This window comes from Stegostoma tigrinum, chromosome 11 (assembly GCF_030684315.1).
Source record: "Stegostoma tigrinum isolate sSteTig4 chromosome 11, sSteTig4.hap1, whole genome shotgun sequence".
In the NCBI taxonomy this organism is placed as follows: domain Eukaryota; kingdom Metazoa; phylum Chordata; class Chondrichthyes; order Orectolobiformes; family Stegostomatidae; genus Stegostoma; species Stegostoma tigrinum.
The window spans coordinates 32,585,576-32,604,486 of record NC_081364.1 but is presented as its reverse complement, the minus strand read 5'-3'; the positions used below and the strand labels follow the sequence as shown (position 1 = coordinate 32,604,486).

General features: G+C 46.5%; 2 protein-coding genes across 9 annotated transcripts in view; one reads left to right on the top strand and one right to left on the bottom strand.

Annotated features, from left to right (window-relative positions):
• Nucleotides 1–6,278, top strand: part of arhgef3 (Rho guanine nucleotide exchange factor (GEF) 3) — a 310,123-nt gene extending 303,845 nt beyond the window's left edge. For all 6 annotated transcript variants that reach the window (XM_048547753.2, XM_048547754.2, XM_059649896.1 and 3 more), the window contains 2 exons: nt 21–207; nt 4,583–6,278. In XM_048547753.2, the coding sequence (XP_048403710.1) occupies nt 21–207; nt 4,583–4,932 (537 nt within the window). In that variant the 3' untranslated portion in view covers nt 4,933–6,278. The remainder of the gene's footprint in view (nt 1–20; nt 208–4,582) is intronic.
• Nucleotides 1–14,345, bottom strand: part of LOC132210258 (uncharacterized) — a 36,726-nt gene extending 22,381 nt beyond the window's left edge. The window contains exons 1-2 of one of the 3 annotated variants that reach the window (XM_059649897.1): nt 13,699–14,345; nt 10,479–10,619 (exon numbers count right to left, since the gene is read on the bottom strand). In XM_059649897.1, coding sequence (XP_059505880.1) covers nt 10,479–10,619; nt 13,699–14,158 — 601 coding nt within the window. In that variant the 5' untranslated portion in view covers nt 14,159–14,345. Of the gene's footprint in view, nt 1–10,471; nt 10,793–13,698 lie in introns of those variants that run through there. The other 2 variants (XR_009446497.1, XR_009446498.1) reach the window with 2 other exon arrangements.
• Nucleotides 14,346–18,911: the final 4,566 nt, after the last annotated feature.

The window sequence follows — 18,911 nt, the reverse complement described above, 5'->3', positions numbered from 1 at the left end:
GATTTTACTTCTTTTTGCAGAAGCTCCATGTTTTCCTGTTTCAAGAGGTGCTTGTAATTACCAGAGCGGTGACATGCAGTGAGCAGCTGTGCTACCAGCTGTATAGGCAGCCCATCCCTGTCGGGGATCTGGTGTTGGATGACCTGCAAGATGGGGAGGTTCGGTTAGGGGGGTCTATTAGAGGTGCCTTCGGTAATAACGAGAGAAGTAAGTACAAAGCTTTAATTACCTTTTGCTGTCCTTGTGTACTTATTTATGCATTTCAATGAGTAATTTATATATCAAACAGACATTGCAGTCTTTCACAATTAATACTTCCACTAAACAGTGCTAGTTAAATTAAGAAACATGGGCTTGAATTTTGCAAGTAGGATTGAAGTCACTGGCTCACCGCAGATCTCGAAGACAGCTGCTATGGAAGATCTAGCTATTACCCATGGTGTGCATGTTGTCTTTGCCAGCATCGGTTTGTTTCTGGCAGAAAGTCCAGGTTGGCTAAAGGCATTCAGCAAGAATGCTGTCAGGAAGCAGGAGAAGCAGCCAATCACAGCAAAGTATTCTCCAAGATAAGAAACCAGGAAGTTTAAAAATAGTCAATCTCTTAGCTTTTAGTTTTAAATTTTATAGAGAGGTGATAAGTGACAGGATCATGCACGTAGAATTAGGTAGAAAGACAAGCTATAAAAAGCAAACTTTAAAAAATAAGTTGGACACTGTATAACTATGAAATAGTTATTTATAGGCCAAAGAAACTACTTAGCACTAATTATGAAGTTGATGCACCATTTGAACCCGTTACACTTCATTCAGCAAAGCACAACTTTTGGCTTTGACAGCAAGACTGTAAGCATAAGTTCTCTGCAATTCATGGATTTCGAGTTGAATTGTATTCTGTGGGGTTATAAACTGGAGCAGAGTAGAACTGCCCAATAGGAAATTTTATATTTCCACATTTATTTACACGTGTAGATTCCAGAGGTAGCTGCCAATCTCAGGAGAACAATGATTACTATGATGTTCTGATCCCAGGCAAGACTGCCAAACTCATGTTACAACCTGGTTAGGGATCAGTAATTATTTGTTTAACAATAAGCAAACCTTTTAATCCTAGGTACTTCGAGAATAAAGAAAAGACTTTGCATTTTTAAGGAAACAAAATAAACTTTACTATACAAGATGAGAAACGTAGGACAGTATGTTCCAGGATTAACATGAAGTAAACATGATTTAACAGATTGTGGTCAAATATACCACAGAGCATATGAAGTAACAAGTAGCTCAAGACAGATTCCCCACATTTTGCACGAGACATGGGTCATAAAATCCCGTTAAATTCTGCATCCTTCATAAAGTATGTCACATCTTCACTTTCAATGACCAAGCTTCCTCAGAAGCACTTCCACTCTAAATTACCTGAAAGACCTGCATTGCACGAATGGTTCAAACGCCCTTCCTGGGATGGCAGTTCCCCTGGATTTTCATACACTTTAGCACCACTTATGGTATGTTCCAACTCTTTCGTAGACAACTAACTTCACTAAGCTGGCACTTTCCCTAGATTTATCTTAACTCAATCTCCCATTACACTGAGGTATTAGCGTTGCTTGTAGGCTTCCTTGAACTCTCATCTGAACCAAACGTTTCCTGGGATTTCAATGAGCCTCCAGCTCTTCAGGACTTACGGCAACATTTTAACTGCAGGATTACAGGCTTGCTTCGAAGGAGTTCAAAAGTGGACTGAGGGGGGCCAGGAGGGGGCATGAAAAAGGCTTGGCAGGAAGGATTAGGGAGAACCCGAAGGCATTTTACTCATACGTGAGGAATAAGAGAATGATCAGGGAGAAGGTAGGGTCGATCAGGGATAGCGTAGGGAACTTGTGTGTGGAACCTGAGCAGATAGGGGAAGCCCTAAATGAGTTTTTTGTTTCAGTTTTCACGAAGGAAAGGGACCTTGTTGTGAATGAGAACTTTGAGGAGCAGGAAAACAGGCTAGAACAGATCGAGATTGAGGAAGTTGATGTGCTGGAAATTTTATTGAACATTAAGATTGATAAGTCCCCAGGGGCAGACCAGATTTATCCTAGGTTGCTCCGGGAAGCGAGAAAGGAGGTTGCTAAGCCGCTGGCGAAGATCTTTGCTTCCTCACTCTCCACGGGAGTCGTACTGGAAGATTGGAGGGAGGCAAATGTTGTTCCTCTTTTCAAGAAAGGGAATAGGGAAATCCCTGGAAATTATAGATCAGTCAGTCTTACGTCTGTGGTCAGCAAGGTTTTGGAAAGAATTCTGAGGGATAGGATTTATGACTAATCACGCTCTGCTTTTTCCAAATAAAGGGAGTCAGCATGGCTTTGTGAGGGGAAAGTCATGCCTCACAAATCTTAGAGTTCTTTGAGGAGGTGATGAGACAGGTTGACGAGGGTCGAGCAATGGATGTGGTGTACATGGACTTCAGCAAGGTATTTGATAAGGTTCCCCATGGCAGGCTCATTCATAAAGTCAGGAGATATGGGATACAGGGTGATTTGGCTGTCTGGATTCAGAATTGGTTGGCTGACAGGAGGCAGAGAGTGGTTGTAGATGGTAAGTATTCTGCCTGGAGGTCAGTGCTGAGTGGTGTCCCGCAGGGCTCTGTTCTTGGGCCTCTGCTCTTTGTAGTTTTTATAAATGACTTGGATGAGGAGGTTGAGGGGTGGGTTAGTATGTTTGCTGATGACACAAAGGTTGGAGGTGCCGTTGATAGGATTGAGTGCTATTGCAGGCTTCACCGAGTCATTGATAGTATGCAGAGCTGGGCTGAGAAATGGCAGATGGAGTTCAACCTGGATAAATGCGAGGTGATGCATTTTGGAAGGTCGAACTTAAATGCTGAATATAGGATTAAAGGCAGGATTCTCAGTAGTGTGGAGGCACAGCGGGATCTTGGTGTTCAAGTGCATAGCTTCCTCAAAGTTGCCACCCAGTTGGATAAGGTTGTTAAGAAAGCATATGGTGTTTTGGCTTTCAATAACAGGGGATCGGGTTTAAGAGCCGTGAGGTTATGCTGCAGCTCTACAAATCCCTGGTGAGACCACATTTGGAATATTGTGTCCAGTTCTGGTTGCCCTATTATAGGAAAGATGTGGAGACTTTGGAGAGGGTGCAAAGGAGGTTTACCAGGATGCTGCCTGAACTGGAGGGCTTGTCTTACGAGGAGAGGTTGACTGAGCTCAGACTTTTCTCTCTGGAGAGAAGGAGGAAGAGACGTGACCTGATCGAGGTGTATAAGGTAATAAGAGGCATGGATAGAGTCGATAACCAGAGACTTTTCCCCAGAGTAGGATTGACTGCCATGAGGGGTCATAGTTTTAAGGTGTTAGGAGGCAGGTATAGAGGAGATGTCAGAGGGAGGTTCTTCACCCAGAGAGTTGTGAGCACATGGAATAGTTTACCAGCGGTAGTCGTGGAAGCAGAGTCATTAGTGACATTTAAGCGACTGCTGGACATGCACATGGACAGCAGTGAATTGAGGGGAATGTAGGTTAGATTATGTTATTTTTGGATTAGGATTAATCCATGGCACAACATTGTGGGCTGAAGGGCCTGTACTGTGCTGTACTTTTCTATGTTCTAACTACCTGCAGCCACCTTCTGTAACTGATCTCAACTCATCCTTGAAGCACTGATCGCAGATCCTTGAACTGTCCTGGTTAACCAGTAAAACTCAGCAAGAGGCTCCCATCCTTTCTAGTGATGTGATCAAATGTGGCAAATCTTGAAACATCCTGATCCCTGAATGTTAAAATTTCAACAGGTTGCTAGTTTCCATAGCATACATCAAGTGAGGAAAAATAAATTGATTTTATCACATTGACAAAACATAGGCTGTAATTTAGGAACAACTTATGTTTGAAAATTTTATTTGTGGTCAAAACCGGTGTAAGAAAATTGGCCGTTTCGATAAGGACGGTGACTATTGTAAAATTTGACTTTCCTAATGAGTCAGCTCATCAGGAGAGGAAAAGGAATTGTTTATGAAGGAATAGCATGAGGTCTGAATGTATTTGACCAAAACGCAGTACAAAATGTATATCATATCTTAGTTTATTGGAAAATGATACTGTAATGTTACTTATTCAATAGTGAAGGTTAAGTACAAAACTATTTAGTTAGAGTTTTAATAAATTGTAAGTGGCAAAGGTTAACATAGGACTGGGGTTTCTAGCTCATGTACAACCCTTATGTCAGACTCGAAAAATATGCTCTTTGTTTACATGCATTTTGACAATGTCAATAAATACTCTTGTCAAACTTGTTTATCTCCCTTAAAAATTCATTTAAAGAATACAAAAGCACATCCCCAGTGAGAATAACATTTTTAAAATAAACCTTTAAAATTTAGAGCCAAACATCAGGAGAATGGCTTTCCCTCCTTATGGACCTGAAAATCTGATGATAATCACCTCCACTCCCCACCCCATTAAAACTGGTCTGTCCCCAGATTACACTTGTCTGAATGCAAAAGCAATGATAAACGTAAGAAAGTAGACTTTCGCTTTTACTGAATATTTTGTTTTCTAAAACATCATTTTTGTTTCTTTCTTAGCAAAAAATTTCTTCAGAGTCAGCTTTGTAGATCCTTCTGAAGGGCAGTCCCACTCACTCCAGGCAAATGATGCCTTCAATAAACAGCAGTGGTTGAACTGCATCAGACAGGCCAAAGAAGCTGTGCAGCATTCTTTAGGTGAAAAAGGAATGCTAGGCTGTGGAAGGCACATGCATCTGACTCCAAATGGGATCAGGATGTCCCATGAAGAACCAAAGCTTGAAAGAATGGACCAATCAGACAATGAATCTGACTGTAGTATGGATACCAGCGAGATTAGTGGCGACTATGAACAGATGGAAGAAACAGACTGTTGTGTAAATCAAAAAAGAATAGAGACAGATGTTTGATATCACCAATACATTGCATAGAAGTCCACGGCATTTTACCTGTACAGTATTTGCATTCCATAAGGAGCGTTTTGGAAAAGCACTTTTATTCCATGCAATGGTGTCCTTGGTCTCTTTGTGTATACTTGACGAATACTGCCAAGCGTGTCTGTAAGCTGGAATTTGTCGTCTTTGCTGTTTCTGGTTTGATGTGTTCTCTCTGACATCATATTCATGGATGAAATATTTGATTAACATCTGCATAATCTTTCTGGACCTACTCAACTGCTGTTAGCGTTTGGGCCAATTCCATATGGATTGATGTACATGGAACCAGCAAGTTAGCAGTTTAGGTGATTATACAGAACCATTAGGCAACAATTTACAGGATTGGAGCAAAACTGAACAAAATACTTAACGTTTATAGAAATCAACTAAAAACATCATATTTTTCACTCTATGGACTCAAGGTCAATGGTTATTATAATTTAATGGAATTTGTTTCAGGTAATTTCTTCAGCAGGAAGCTACCTAGTAATCACTCTACACTGACTGGATAGTTTCCATCACTTTCAATAACAGATGTACACATATGTTGCCTAATCTGTTGGTAATTTTACTGGATGGGTATAATGCAGATTATTTGTCTCATTTTCTTTTGTACATAGTGTGTGATAACATCTGTATAGTGTATGAGGAATCAGAATGATAAGCAGTAAGAAAAAATGGTCAAACCAAAGCATATGCCTTTATTTTGAAAAAAAGTAACATGTTTAATTTTATCTAGTTGAATTTTTTTCGGTATTTATAGTTTTTACAAAAGTTGCAAAACTTCTATTTCTCCACTCGATGTATTTTAAATGCTTCATTTCAAAGAAAATGAATTCTGCAGGTATCTGTCCATGGGCGAGAGAAATAGATGAAAAATAGTTCTTGAAAAAATGGTTATTGCAATGTTTAAGTCTATGTAATGTAATTACATATATAACCAACAGGAGGAACTTAATTCTGGAAGTAATACTATTCATTTGAAAAGCTCCTATCTCAGAAATAGCAAGAAGTTAGAAAATGGCAGTTGAAGGAATAAAATCAGACACAGAAATTTTGCAAAAGGAGTGGTTTCTCAGTTTTATTCTAATCCAGATCTATACACGCACAAATGTTAATTAAAAAAAGTCCAAATTTAGTGTGCATTGAAGGAAAGTTAAACCCTAATGACAATTTGAATATGAACATTGTGATGAGACATTGAAGAATGTTACTGGTATGCAGCAGATAAGAGTTGCAATCAAACAAATGTAGATTTTCATAATGTGGGAGGCTTTGAATTTTCATGAATTCACGAATAAATTATGCAATAAATGAGATCAGGTTTTTTTTGCAATTCATTTAAATTGGACCGTCAAAAGTGGATTCTATTTAAGGATGGTAAGAAATGTCACTCAAGGTCAAATGTTATTCAATATGAGCAAATTATCTCAATGATGCTTCAAGCACAGCAAATAATAATAATGTGCCTCTTGTGTTTTATGTTACATTAGTCCAGCTAAGGAATGGATGATGTCAATTCATTTTTCGTCTAGCTCCAAGTGAATGGTGTTGGGTCCCTGCAGACTAGAAAACATCATTGGTAACATTCATGGTGATGTGTAAACTTGGACTTACTTGATGCTGGCAGGGTTCAGCTTGTTAATATGACCAAGTACATATGAGCATGCGTACCTATAGGTCCTCAAAACTGCTCTACCATTCAATAATGCCATGGCTGATCTGATTATTCCACATTCCCATCTCCCCTGCTGATAAGTACTTTTCTCCTTGGCTTATCAACAGTTCATTATAAATTTCTTCTCCATGTAGAGTCATACATTCATCCAGCACTAAAACAGACCCTTCAGTCCAACTCATCCATACTGATCAAGTTTCCCAAACTAAACCAGTCCCACTTGCCTGTGTTTGTCCAATATCCCTCTAAATCTTTCCTATTCATATACCTGTCCAAACATCTTATAGATGTTATAACTGTACCTGCATCTACAACTTTCTCTGGCAGTTCATTCCATATATGTATAAAAATGTTTTCCCTCAGGTCCATTTTAAATTGTTCTGTTCTCACTTTAAAAATATGTTTCCTAATTTTGAATTCCCCCACCCTAAGAAAAAGACCTTTTACTATTCACCTTACCTCGATCCCTCATGACCTTATAAACCACTATAAAGGTCATCCCTCAACATCTATGGTCCAGGGAAGGAAGTCCCAGCTTTACAATTCAAACTCTCCAGTCCCTGCAACACCTTGCTAAATCTCTTCTGAACCCTCTCCAATTTTAATATCCTCCTTCCTACGGCAGGGTGACCAGAACTGTACACAGTACCCCAAATGTGGTCTCACCAACATCCTTGTACAACCTCAACATTACATCCCAACTCCTTTACTCAAAGGTCTGAGTAATGAAAGCAAGTATAAATGCCTTCTTAACCACCCTGTCTACCTGTGATGCAACTTTGAAAAAACAATGAACCTGAACCTGTAGGTCTGTTTGAGAACACTGCCCAAGGCCCTACCATTAAATGTATAAGTCCTGCCCTTACTTGTTTTACCAAAATGCAATACCTTGCATTTATCCAAATTAAACTCTAACTGCCACTCCTCAGCCCATTGGCTCTGTTGTTCAAGATTGCTTTGTATTCTTAGGTAACCACCTTCACTATTGACTGTACCACCAGTTTCGGTGTTATCTGCAAATTTATTAATCATACTTCTAAATTCTCATCCAAACCGTTCTTATTAATGACAAACAACATTGGACCTAGCACTGATCCCTGCGAAACACCACTGGTCGCAGGCCTCTAGTCTGAAAAACAACCCTATGTCTCATACCATCAAACCAATTTTAAACCCAATTGGCAAGCTTTCCTTGAATCTCTCAGATGCTCAGTGTGTTTGGAACTCCTCCTCAACAGTGGAAGACAGTCTTTGAATACTTTTAAGAGGTAGACATTCTGACTTTCCACAATAACCTCTGTGATACCTTATCAAGTGCCTTCTAGACATTTAAGTGCAATACATCCATTGGACTTTCATTTATCACAGCACATTACTTCCTTGAAAAACTGTATAAAAGCACACAACAAATCATTTAGGTGTGGGATATGTGCTCTGTATAGGTAACTTGAACTGCAGGTTAAAATATGCCTATTTTTCGATGGGGAAGTTGAGGATAATGCAATGGAGAAGAACTCAGCAATTTGGAGCCAACCTGGTGCCATCTCATCCTGATTACTATTTTAATATAGGTATTAGTCTGTTTAATTGGTAATGTCCTTGTTAAAATAACAAAGAAAATATGAACTAATGCATTAAAATTAAATTAATATTTGCAAGTAAAATCCTAAACTTCAATCTCAAAATTAATAAGTAATAATTAGGACTTTTTTGCCACACATTCCATTATGATAACTAATAAAATCTTCCAATTATGCTTTGAAGATAGTTTGCAATATTGTTTGTTTGGATTGTTTTTCATCAAATGCTTTTTGAGCCCTAAGATTACATTTTAAAAATGTAATTGTTTATGCATAGCACACCTCACATTTATAAAAACTGTCATCAAGATGTAGGTGTGACTTCCAGCTATGGTTTAGTTTCTTGCAATTATTTCATGGAATTGAAAGTGTATCCAATGAACCAACTGCAGGACATCATTGAGACTGTCATTTCCATGTTGGTTGCACAGAAGATCTGAATGCACAAATACCAATTTCCAGTTCTTGGCCCACAACCTTGGAGGCTATGGCTAAATTTAAACACTGCTAAATGTTATAAGAGTTTCTGACTCAACCATTCTTTCCAGCACTGAAATCCAGACTCCCAACACCTTCTGGGTAAAAAAACATTTTCCTCAACTCTACTGTACTTAGCCTTTTAACTCCTATCTTAATTCTATGCCCTCTTGTTATTGACCCCTTTACTAAAGAAAAAGTGCAGTGCTATCTGTACTCCTCATAACAGCTCTAGCAGCTGTCCAAAAAATACAACCTCAGCCTATCCAAACCCTCCAGCCTCGGCAGCATCCTGGTAAATCTTACCTGCACCCCTCTAGTGTACTTACATCCTTCCTATAATGTGATCAGAACTGCATGCAGTGTTCAGTTATGGTTAACCAATATTTTGAACAGTTCCTGCATGATGACATAATGCTCTTTTATTCTATTACTCAGCTAATAAAGGCAAGCATCCCATATGCCACCTTAATCACCTTATTTACCTGCCTTGCTAACCTCAGTAATCTGTGGATTTATACACCAAAGTCCCTCTGAAATTCAGTATTTTCCAGGTTCCTGCTGTTCATTAGGTAACCTTTTGCCTTGTTGGCCTTTGCTTAGTGCATTATCTCTCTTTCCTTTGTGACTTCCATTTGCAGCCAGGTAGCTCAGTGATTAGCACCGCTGCCTCATAGTGCCAGGGACCCAGGTTCACTTCCACCCTCAGGTGACTGTGCGGAGTTTGCACATTCTACCCCTGTCTGCGTGGGTTTCATCCCACAGTCCAAAGATGTATAGGTTAGGTGGATTGGCCATGCTAAATGGCTCATAGTGCCTTGGGATAAGCAGGCCAGGTGGATTAGTCATGGGAAATACAGGATTATGGGGATGGGTCTGGGTGGGATGCTCTTCAGGTGGTCAGTGTGGACTCAATGAGCTGAATGGCCTGCTCCTATACTGTAGGGATTCTGTGATCTGGCACTGATCCATCCAATGACATTCGTTGACATCCCCCTGTAGTTTACAGTTCCCCTCCTCACTATTCACTGTCCTAATAATATTTGTGTCATCCCTGAACTTCTTGATTATATCCCCTGCATTTCAGTCCAAATCATTACTGAATCCTAAAAACAACAAGGACTCTGCTCCAAGTCCCAAAAATCCCAGCTGGAAACAGGCTTTCAGTCGAAGAAACATCCATCACCCTCTGCCTCCAGCCTGCATGCACTTTGCCCAATAACCTGGGATCTCTATTTTACTGACCAGTCTACTATGAGGGTCCTTATCACTGAAGTCCATGTAAACAATATCAAATTCGTTTTGGTCAACAACACCTTGATTACCTCTTCAAAAAATTCAAACAAATTTCTGAATACAACCTTCCCTGAACAAATCCATTCAGATATATTCCATCCCTCAATTCTTTTTATTAACCTCCCACTTTTGAAGTTAGACTGGCTGGCCTGAATTTCCTAGCCTGTCCTCCTTTTAAATAATGTAAATGGCATGAGCATCTAGGATGTCCTAAGTGTAAATGTGTAAATTCACAGGCCTGAGGTCCCCACACATTCCTTAACAGAATAATGTGTGGACTGTTTGCTTTTATTTTACCTTACGCTTACTTGAGTAAAATCTTAGGCTTGTTTATGTTAGATGTTCAACATGGACCCCTGAACTCTATTAAACAAAGACATTTATTTTTGAAGCTCTAAAATATTTATCTGTGTGAAGTGTTTAAGCTTTACTTACAATCTTAGCATAAATCATTATCCAGCCACAAGAGAAAAATACCCACCAATTACCCATGTGCTCACTTGTGGCATCACATTTTGATTTTGCTGAAGTAGCGCCACCTCTTGTCTGTATCTGGGATCCCTCTGCTCTCATTCCTGAGTCCCACACAGCTCCACCACTAGTCTCAGAGATAATGGGAACTGCAGATGCTGGAGATTCCAAGATAATAAAATGTGGGGCTGGATGAACACAGCAGGCCAAGCAGCATCTCAGGAGCACAAAAGCTGACGTTTCGGGCCTAGACCCTTCATCAGAGAGGGGGATGGGGGGGAGGGAACTGGAATAAATAGGGAGAGAGGGGGAGGCGGACCGAAGATGGAGAGTAAAGAAGATAGGTGGAGAGGGTGTAGGTGGGGAGGTAGGGAGGGGATAGGTCAGTCCAGGGAAGACGGACAGGTCAAGGAGGTGGGATGAGGTTAGTAGGTAGCTGGGGGTGCGGCTTGGGGTGGGAGGAAGGGATGGGTGAGAGGAAGAACCGGTTAGGGAGGCAGAGACAGGTTGGACTGGTTTTGGATGCAGTGGGTGGGGGGGGAAGAGCTGGGCTGGTTGTCTGGTGCAGTGGGGGGAGGGGATGAACTGGGCTGGTTTAGGGATGCAGTGGGGGAAGGGGAGATTTTGAAACTGGTGAAGTCCACATTGATACCATATGGCTGCAGGGTTCCCAGGCGGAATATGAGTTGCTGTTCCTGCAACCTTCGGGTGGCATCATTGTGGCAGTGCAGGAGGCCCATGATGGACATGTCATCAAGAGAATGGGAGGGGGAGTGGAAATGGTTTGCGACTGGGAGGTGCAGTTGTTGGTTACGAACTGAGCGGAGGTGTTCTGCAAAGCGGTCCCCAAGCCTCCGCTTGGTTTCCCCAATGTAGAGGAGGCCGCACCGGGTACAGTGGATGCAGTATACCACATTGGCAGATGTGCAGGTGAACCTCTGCTTAATGTGGAATGTCATCTTGGGGCCTGGGACGGGGGTGAGGGAGGAGGTGTGGGGACAAGTGTAGCATTTCCTGCGGTTGCAGGGGAAGGTGCCGGGTATGGTGGGGTTGGAGGGCAGTGTGGAGCGAACAAGGGAGTCACGGAGAGAGTGGTCTCTCCGGAAAGCAGACAGGGGAGGGGATGGAAAAATGTCTTGGGTGGTGGGGTCGGATTGTAAATGGCGGAAGTGTCGGAGGATAATGCGTTGTATCCGGAGGTTGGTAGGGTGGTGTGTGAGAACGAGGGGGATCCTCTTGGGGCGGTTGTGGCGGGGGCGGGGTGTGAGGGATGTGTCGCGGGAGATGCGGTAAAGGGCGTTCTCAATCACCGTGGGGGGAAAGTTGCGGTCCTTAAAGAACTTGGACATCTGGGATGTGCGGGAGTGGAATGTCTTATCGTGGGAGCAGATGCGGCGGAGGCGGAGGAATTGGGAATAGGGGATGGAATTTTTGCAGGAGGGTGGGTGGGAGGAGGTGTATTCTAGGTAGCTGTGGGAGTCGGTGGGCTTGAAATGGACATCAGTTACAAGCTGGTTGCCTGAGATGGAGACTGAGAGGTCCAGGAAGGTGAGGGATGTGCTGGAGATGGCCCAGGTGAACTGAAGGTTGGGGTGGAAAGTGTTGGTGAAGTGGATGAACTGTTCGAGCTCCTCTGGGGAGCAAGAGGCGGCGCCGATACAGTCATCAATGTACCGGAGGAAGAGGTGGGGTTTGGGGCCTGTGTAGGTGCGGAAGATGGACTGTTCCACGTAACCTACAAAGAGGCAGGCATAGCTGGGGCCCATGCGGGTGCCCATGGCCACCCCCTTAGTCTGTAGGAAGTGGGAGGAGTCAAAAGAGAAGTTGTTGAGTGTGAGGACGAGTTCCGCTAGGCGGATGAGAGTGTCGGTGGAGGGGGCCTGGTCGGGCCTGCGGGACAGGAAGAAGCGGAGGGCCTTGAGGCCATCTCCATGCGGAATGCAGGTGTACAGGGACTGGACGTCCATGGTGAATATGAGGTGTTGGGGGCCAGGGAATTGGAAGTCCTGGAGGAGGTGGAGGGCGTGGGTGGTGTCACGGACATAGGTGGGGAGTTCCTGGACCAAAGGGGAGAAAATGGAGTCCAGATAGGTGGAGATGAGTTCGGTGGGGCAGGAGCAGGCTGAGACGATGGGTCGACCGGGGCAGGCAGGTTTGTGGATTTTGGGAAGGAGATAGAAACGGGCCGTGCGGGGTTGGGGAACAATGAGGTTGGAGGCTGTGGGTGGGAGGTCCCCTGAGGTGATGAGGTCATGAATGGTGTTGGAGATGATGGTTTGGTGCTCGGGTGTGGGGTCATGATCGAGGAGGTGGTGTCGGAAAGTTGGCGTCTGGCCTCGGCGATGTAGAGGTCAGTACGCCATACTACCACTGCGCCACCCTTGTCTGCGGGTTTGATGGTGAGGTTGGGGTTGGAGCGGAGGGAGCGGAGGGCTGCCCGTTCTGCGGGGGAGAGGTTGGAGTGGGTGAGAGGGGTGGAGAGGTTGAGGCGGTTGATGTCTCGACGGCAGTTGGAGATGAAGAGGTCGAGGGAGGGTAGGAGGCCTGGGGGTGGTGTCCAAGAGGAGGACTTGTGTTGGAAGCGGGTGAAGGGGTCAGTGGAAGGAGGGTTGGGTTCCCGGTTGAAGAAGTAGGCATGCAGGCGAAGACGGCGGAAAAGCTGCTCTATGTCCGACCGTGACTGGTATTGGTTGTAGGGGGACAAAGGTGAGCCCCTTGCTCAGGACTGACCGTTCGTCCTCAGTCAGTGGGAGGTCTGGGGGGATGGTGAAGATGCGGCAGGGCTCAGGGTGGCTGTCTCCTCTGGGGTTGCAGGCTGTGGAGGTTGTGGGCGGAGTGATGATGCCGTCGGCCATGGGCGGGGTTCCGTCGGCCGTGGGCGGGGTTCCGTCGGCCGTGGGCGGGGTTCCGTCGGCGTCGACCGTGGGCGGGGTTCCGTCAGCGGTGGGAGGATCGGGGTGGGCGGCAGCAGCTGAGGTGAGGGTGGTGTGTGGGCTGTAGTACCTGGACGTGGAGGTGGTGACTGCAGCAGCGGTTCCGGAAGTTCTGTGGCCGGCGGAGGCAGATGTGACGTCATCGGTGGGGTCTCCGGCCGTGTCCTCATGGGGTCTCCGGCCGTGTCCTCATGGTCAATGGCGGCGGGTGCATGGTGGGGGAGGGGCAGGGACAGAGTCGGGATTTGGGAGGCGCAGGAATCCTCTTGTGGGAGGCAGCGGCCCGTGAGTTGGTTGTACTTACGATTTTTGGTGTCCAGTAAAGCTGAGTGGAACTGGGTGTTCAGTCTGTGGATCCTGCGGAGGATAAAAAACAGCAGGGGTCCTTTGCAGGTCTGGGAGAGGGAGGCTCTGAGCTGGGGCAGGCTGGATTGCAGTGCCTGGAGGTGCCGGCGCATGGCTGCAAGTGTCTGTTTCAGGACTCGCAGGGAGAACCGCTTCTGAAGGGTCTGAATGTTCTGGGTGTAGAGGTGGTCACGGTTGGGGCCAAATTGGGAAGGCTGAAATGTGGACTGTAGTCCCTTGGGGATGATCTGGTTCCGTAGGCAGGTGCTGAGAAAGGTGATGTGGCTGTGGTACCTGGTTTGCTTCAGGACATGGTCGAGCAGTTTCAAGGCCGAAGAGATTACAAGAGAGTTGCAATGGGAGAGAGATTCCCTGAGGTTGGTCCGGAGGGAGGAGGGTAACTTCTTCAGGTTAGGCATCCCTGGAAGAGGCTTCGCAGTGAGGTTAAAATAGTATCAGAGATAATGGGAACTGCAGATGCTGGAGATTCCAAGATAATAAAATGTGGGGCTGGATGAACACAGCAGGCCAAGCAGCATCTCAGGAGCACAAAAGCTGACGTTTCGGGCCTAGACCCTTCTCACGGGCCGATGCCTCCCACAAGAGGATTCCTGCGCCTCCCAAATCCCGACTCTGTCCCTGCCCCTCCCCCACCATGCACCCGCCGCCATTGACCATGAGGACACGGCCGGAGACCCCACCGATGACGTCACATCTGCCTCCGCCGGCCACAGAACTTCCGGAACCGCTGCTGCAGTCACCACCTCCACGTCCAGGTACTACAGCCCACACACCACCCTCACCTCAGCTGCTGCCGCCCACCCCGATCCTCCCACCGCTGACGGAACCCCGCCCACGGTCGACGCTGACGGAACCCCGCCCACGGCCGACGGAACCCCGCCCACGGCCGACGCCGACGGAACCCCGCCCACGGCCGACGACCTCATCGCTCCGCCCACAACCTCCACAGCCTGCAACCCCAGAGAAGACAGCCACACTGAGCCCTGCCGCATCTTCACCATCCCCCCAGACCTCCCACTGACTGAGGACGAACGGTCAGTCCTGAGCAAGGGGCTCACCTTTGTCCCCCTACAACCACACATCAACCAATACCAGTCACGATCGGACATAGAGCAGTTTTTCCGCCGTCTTCGCCTGCATGCCTACTTCTTCAACCGGGAACCCAACCCTCCTTCCACTGACCCCTTCACCCGCTTCCAACACAAGTCCTCCTCTTGGACACCACCCCCAGGCCTCCTACCCTCCCTCGACCTCTTCATCTCCAACTGCCGTCGAGACATCAACCGCCTCAACCTCTCCACCCCTCTCACCCACTCCAACCTCTCCCCCGCAGAACGGGCAGCCCTCCGCTCCCTCCGCTCCAACCCCAACCTCACCATCAAACCCGCAGACAAGGGTGGCGCAGTGGTAGTATGGCGTACTGACCTCTACATCGCCGAGGCCAGACGCCAACTTTCCGACACCACCTCCTCGATCATGACCCCACACCCGAGCACCAAACCATCATCTCCAACACCATTCATGACCTCATCACCTCAGGGGACCTCCCACCCACAGCCTCCAACCTCATTGTTCCCCAACCCCGCACAGCCCGTTTCTATCTCCTTCCCAAAATCCACAAACCTGCCTGCCCCGGTCGACCCATCGTCTCAGCCTGCTCCTGCCCCACCGAACTCATCTCCACCTATCTGGACTCCATTTTCTCCCCTTTGGTCCAGGAACTCCCCACCTATGTCCGTGACACCACCCACGCCCTCCACCTCCTCCAGGACTTCCAATTCCCTGGCCCCCAACACCTCATATTCACCATGGACGTCCAGTCCCTGTACACCTGCATTCCGCATGGAGATGGCCTCAAGGCCCTCCGCTTCTTCCTGTCCCGCAGGCCCGACCAGGCCCCCTCCACCGACACTCATCCGCCTAGCGGAACTCGTCCTCACACTCAACAACTTCTCTTTTGACTCCTCCCACTTCCTACAGACTAAGGGGGTGGCCATGGGCACCCACATGGGCCCCAGCTATGCCTGCCTCTTTGTAGGTTACGTGGAACAGTCCATCTTCCGCACCTACACAGGCCCCAAACCCCACCTCTTCCTCCGGTACATTGATGACTGTATCGGCGCCGCCTCTTGCTCCCCAGAGGAGCTCGAACAGTTCATCCACTTCACCAACACCTTCCACCCCAACCTTCAGTTCACCTGGGCCATCTCCAGCACATCCCTCACCTTCCTGGACCTCTCAGTCTCCATCTCAGGCAACCAGCTTGTAACTGATGCCCATTTCAAGCCCACCGACTCCCACAGCTACCTAGAATACACCTCCTCCCACCCACCCTCCTGCAAAAATTCCATCCCCTATTCCCAATTCCTCCGCCTCCGCCGCATCTGCTCCCACGATAAGACATTCCACTCCCGCACATCCCAGATGTCCAAGTTCTTTAAGGACCGCAACTTCCCCCCCACGGTGATTGAGAACGCCCTTTACCGCGTCTCCCGCATCTCCCGCGACACATCCCTCACACCCCGCCCCCGCCACAACCGCCCCAAGAGGATCCCCCTCGTTCTCACACACCACCCTACCAACCTCCGGATACAACGCATTATCCTCCGACACTTCCGCCATTTACAATCCGACCCCACCACCCAAGACATTTTTCCATCCCCTCCCCTGTCTGCTTTCCGGAGAGACCACTCTCTCCGTGACTCCCTTGTTCGCTCCACACTGCCCTCCAACCCCACCATACCCGGCACCTTCCCCTGCAACCGCAGGAAATGCTACACTTGTCCCCACACCTCCTCCCTCACCCCCGTCCCAGGCCCCAAGATGACATTCCACATTAAGCAGAGGTTCACCTGCACATCTGCCAATGTGGTATACTGCATCCACTGTACCCGGTGCGGCTTCCTCTACATTGGGGAAACCAAGCGGAGGCTTGGGGACCGCTTTGCAGAACACCTCCGCTCAGTTCGTAACCAACAACTGCACCTCCCAGTCGCAAACCATTTCCACTCCCCCTCCCATTCTCTTGATGACATGTCCATCATGGGCCTCCTGCACTGCCACAATGATGCCACCCGAAGGTTGCAGGAACAGCAACTCATATTCCGCCTGGGAACCCTGCAGCCATATGGTATCAATGTGGACTTCACCAGTTTCAAAATCTCCCCTTCCCCCACTGCATCCCTAAACCAGCCCAGTTCATCCCCTCCCCCCACTGCACCACACAACCAGCCCAGCTCTTCCCCCCCCACCCACTGCATCCCAAAACCAGTCCAACCTGTCTCTGCCTCCCTAACCGGTTCTTCCTCTCACCCATCCCTTCCTCCCACCCCAAGCCGCACCCCCAGCTACCTACTAACCTCATCCCACCTCCTTGACCTGTCCGTCTTCCCTGGACTGACCTATCCCCTCCCTACCTCCCCACCTACACCCTCTCCACCTATCTTCTTTACTCTCCATCTTCGGTCCGCCTCCCCCTCTCTCCCTATTTATTCCAGTTCCCTCCCCCCATCCCCCTCTCTGATGAAGGGTCTAGGCCCGAAACGTCAGCTTTTGTGCTCCTGAGATGCTGCTTGGCCTGCTGTGTTCATCCAGCCCCACATTTTATTATCCACCACTAGTCTGTCTGCATCTAGGATGTCTCTGCTCTCACTGTTCCTTTTAAACTCACAGTTCCAATTCTTGGTGTCCCACACCTAACTCCACCACTGGTCTGTGTCTGGGACCTCTCTGCCTTTTACTGGCACCTCTCTGATGTTGACTGCTTGAGTTGGGGTTCTAACCTCACTCCCCCCCCCCCTCCCTGAGAGAGAATCATGTAATGTCAAGTTTGTTTTCATGGTTTCATCTTTGTCCAATGACCAAAGTCAACAGACTCTCTAGGATAAGTTAATAAAAACTAAAAGAACTGCAGATGCTGTAAATCAGAAATAAAAACAGAAATTGATGGAAAACCTCACAGGTCTGGCAGCATCTGTGAAGAGAAATCAAGAGTTAACCTTCTGGGTCTGGTGACCCCTGGTGACCATTACTCAGAACTGAATCTCTTCACAGATGCTGCCAGATGTGCTGAACCTTTCCAGCAACTTCTGTTTTTTGTATCTAGATACATTGATTTTGTTTGTGTTGTGAACAGTCAGGCCCACAGTCAGTCAGTCACAAATAAGTTACTGCTAACCACAAAGTTTAAGATTAGTTTTGTGTGACCAATGATTTCCTTGCTTTTGCAAGTGAAGTCACAAATAACCTAAAATCAGAGCTTTGGTTTCTTGGATCTTAACAGGAAGATGTCTAGTGTAACTGCAAAGAGCAAACTGGTGAATTGGAAATTGAAACCTTTTCTGATTTATGAAGAGTTGCTTCAAAGATAGATTATGATGCCTTTGTAATTATGAGACAAATAAGTCAATTAGGGAGTTGTAATTTAAAAAAAAAGGTTTCCATTGACATAGTACTTTCATGATCACTGGATGGCTCAAAGCACTCTGCAGTCAGTGAAGCACTTTCAGGGTCACTGGTATAATGTAGAAAGTTACCATAAGCAAAATTCACAAAAGTCATCCATATTATTTAATCAGTAAAAGTCAATTTAAATCAGTATAAAACGTGGTTCTGTGGGTATTTGCAGTGGCTGTCAGGTTGAATGCTCAACAAAACCTATGTATCTGTAGCAGAAATCCATTGAACTATCATCTGAACCAAAGGGCTGTAGTAAGGGCCAATTTACATAGTCATACAGCACGGAAACAGTCCCTGCCGACCATAATCCCAAACTAAACTAATCCAACATGCCTGTGTTTGGCTCTTATCCCTACAAACCTTTCCTTTTCATGTGCTTATTCAAATATCTTTTAAACATTATATCTGCATCCATCATTTTCTCTGGCATTTCATTCCACACATGAATCACCCTTAATGTGAAAAAGTTGCCTCTCTCTTTTTTTACGTCTTTTCCCTCTCACTTTAAAAATGTGCCCTGAGTTTTCAACACCACACCCTCAGGAAAATACTTCTGTCGTTCAACTTACAAAGCCTGGTATGATTTTATAAAACTCAATAAGGTCACCCCTCAACCTCCTACACTTCAGTGAAGACAGTCACAGCCTTTCCAGTCTATTTTTATGTCTCAAACCCTTCATTCCTGGCAACATC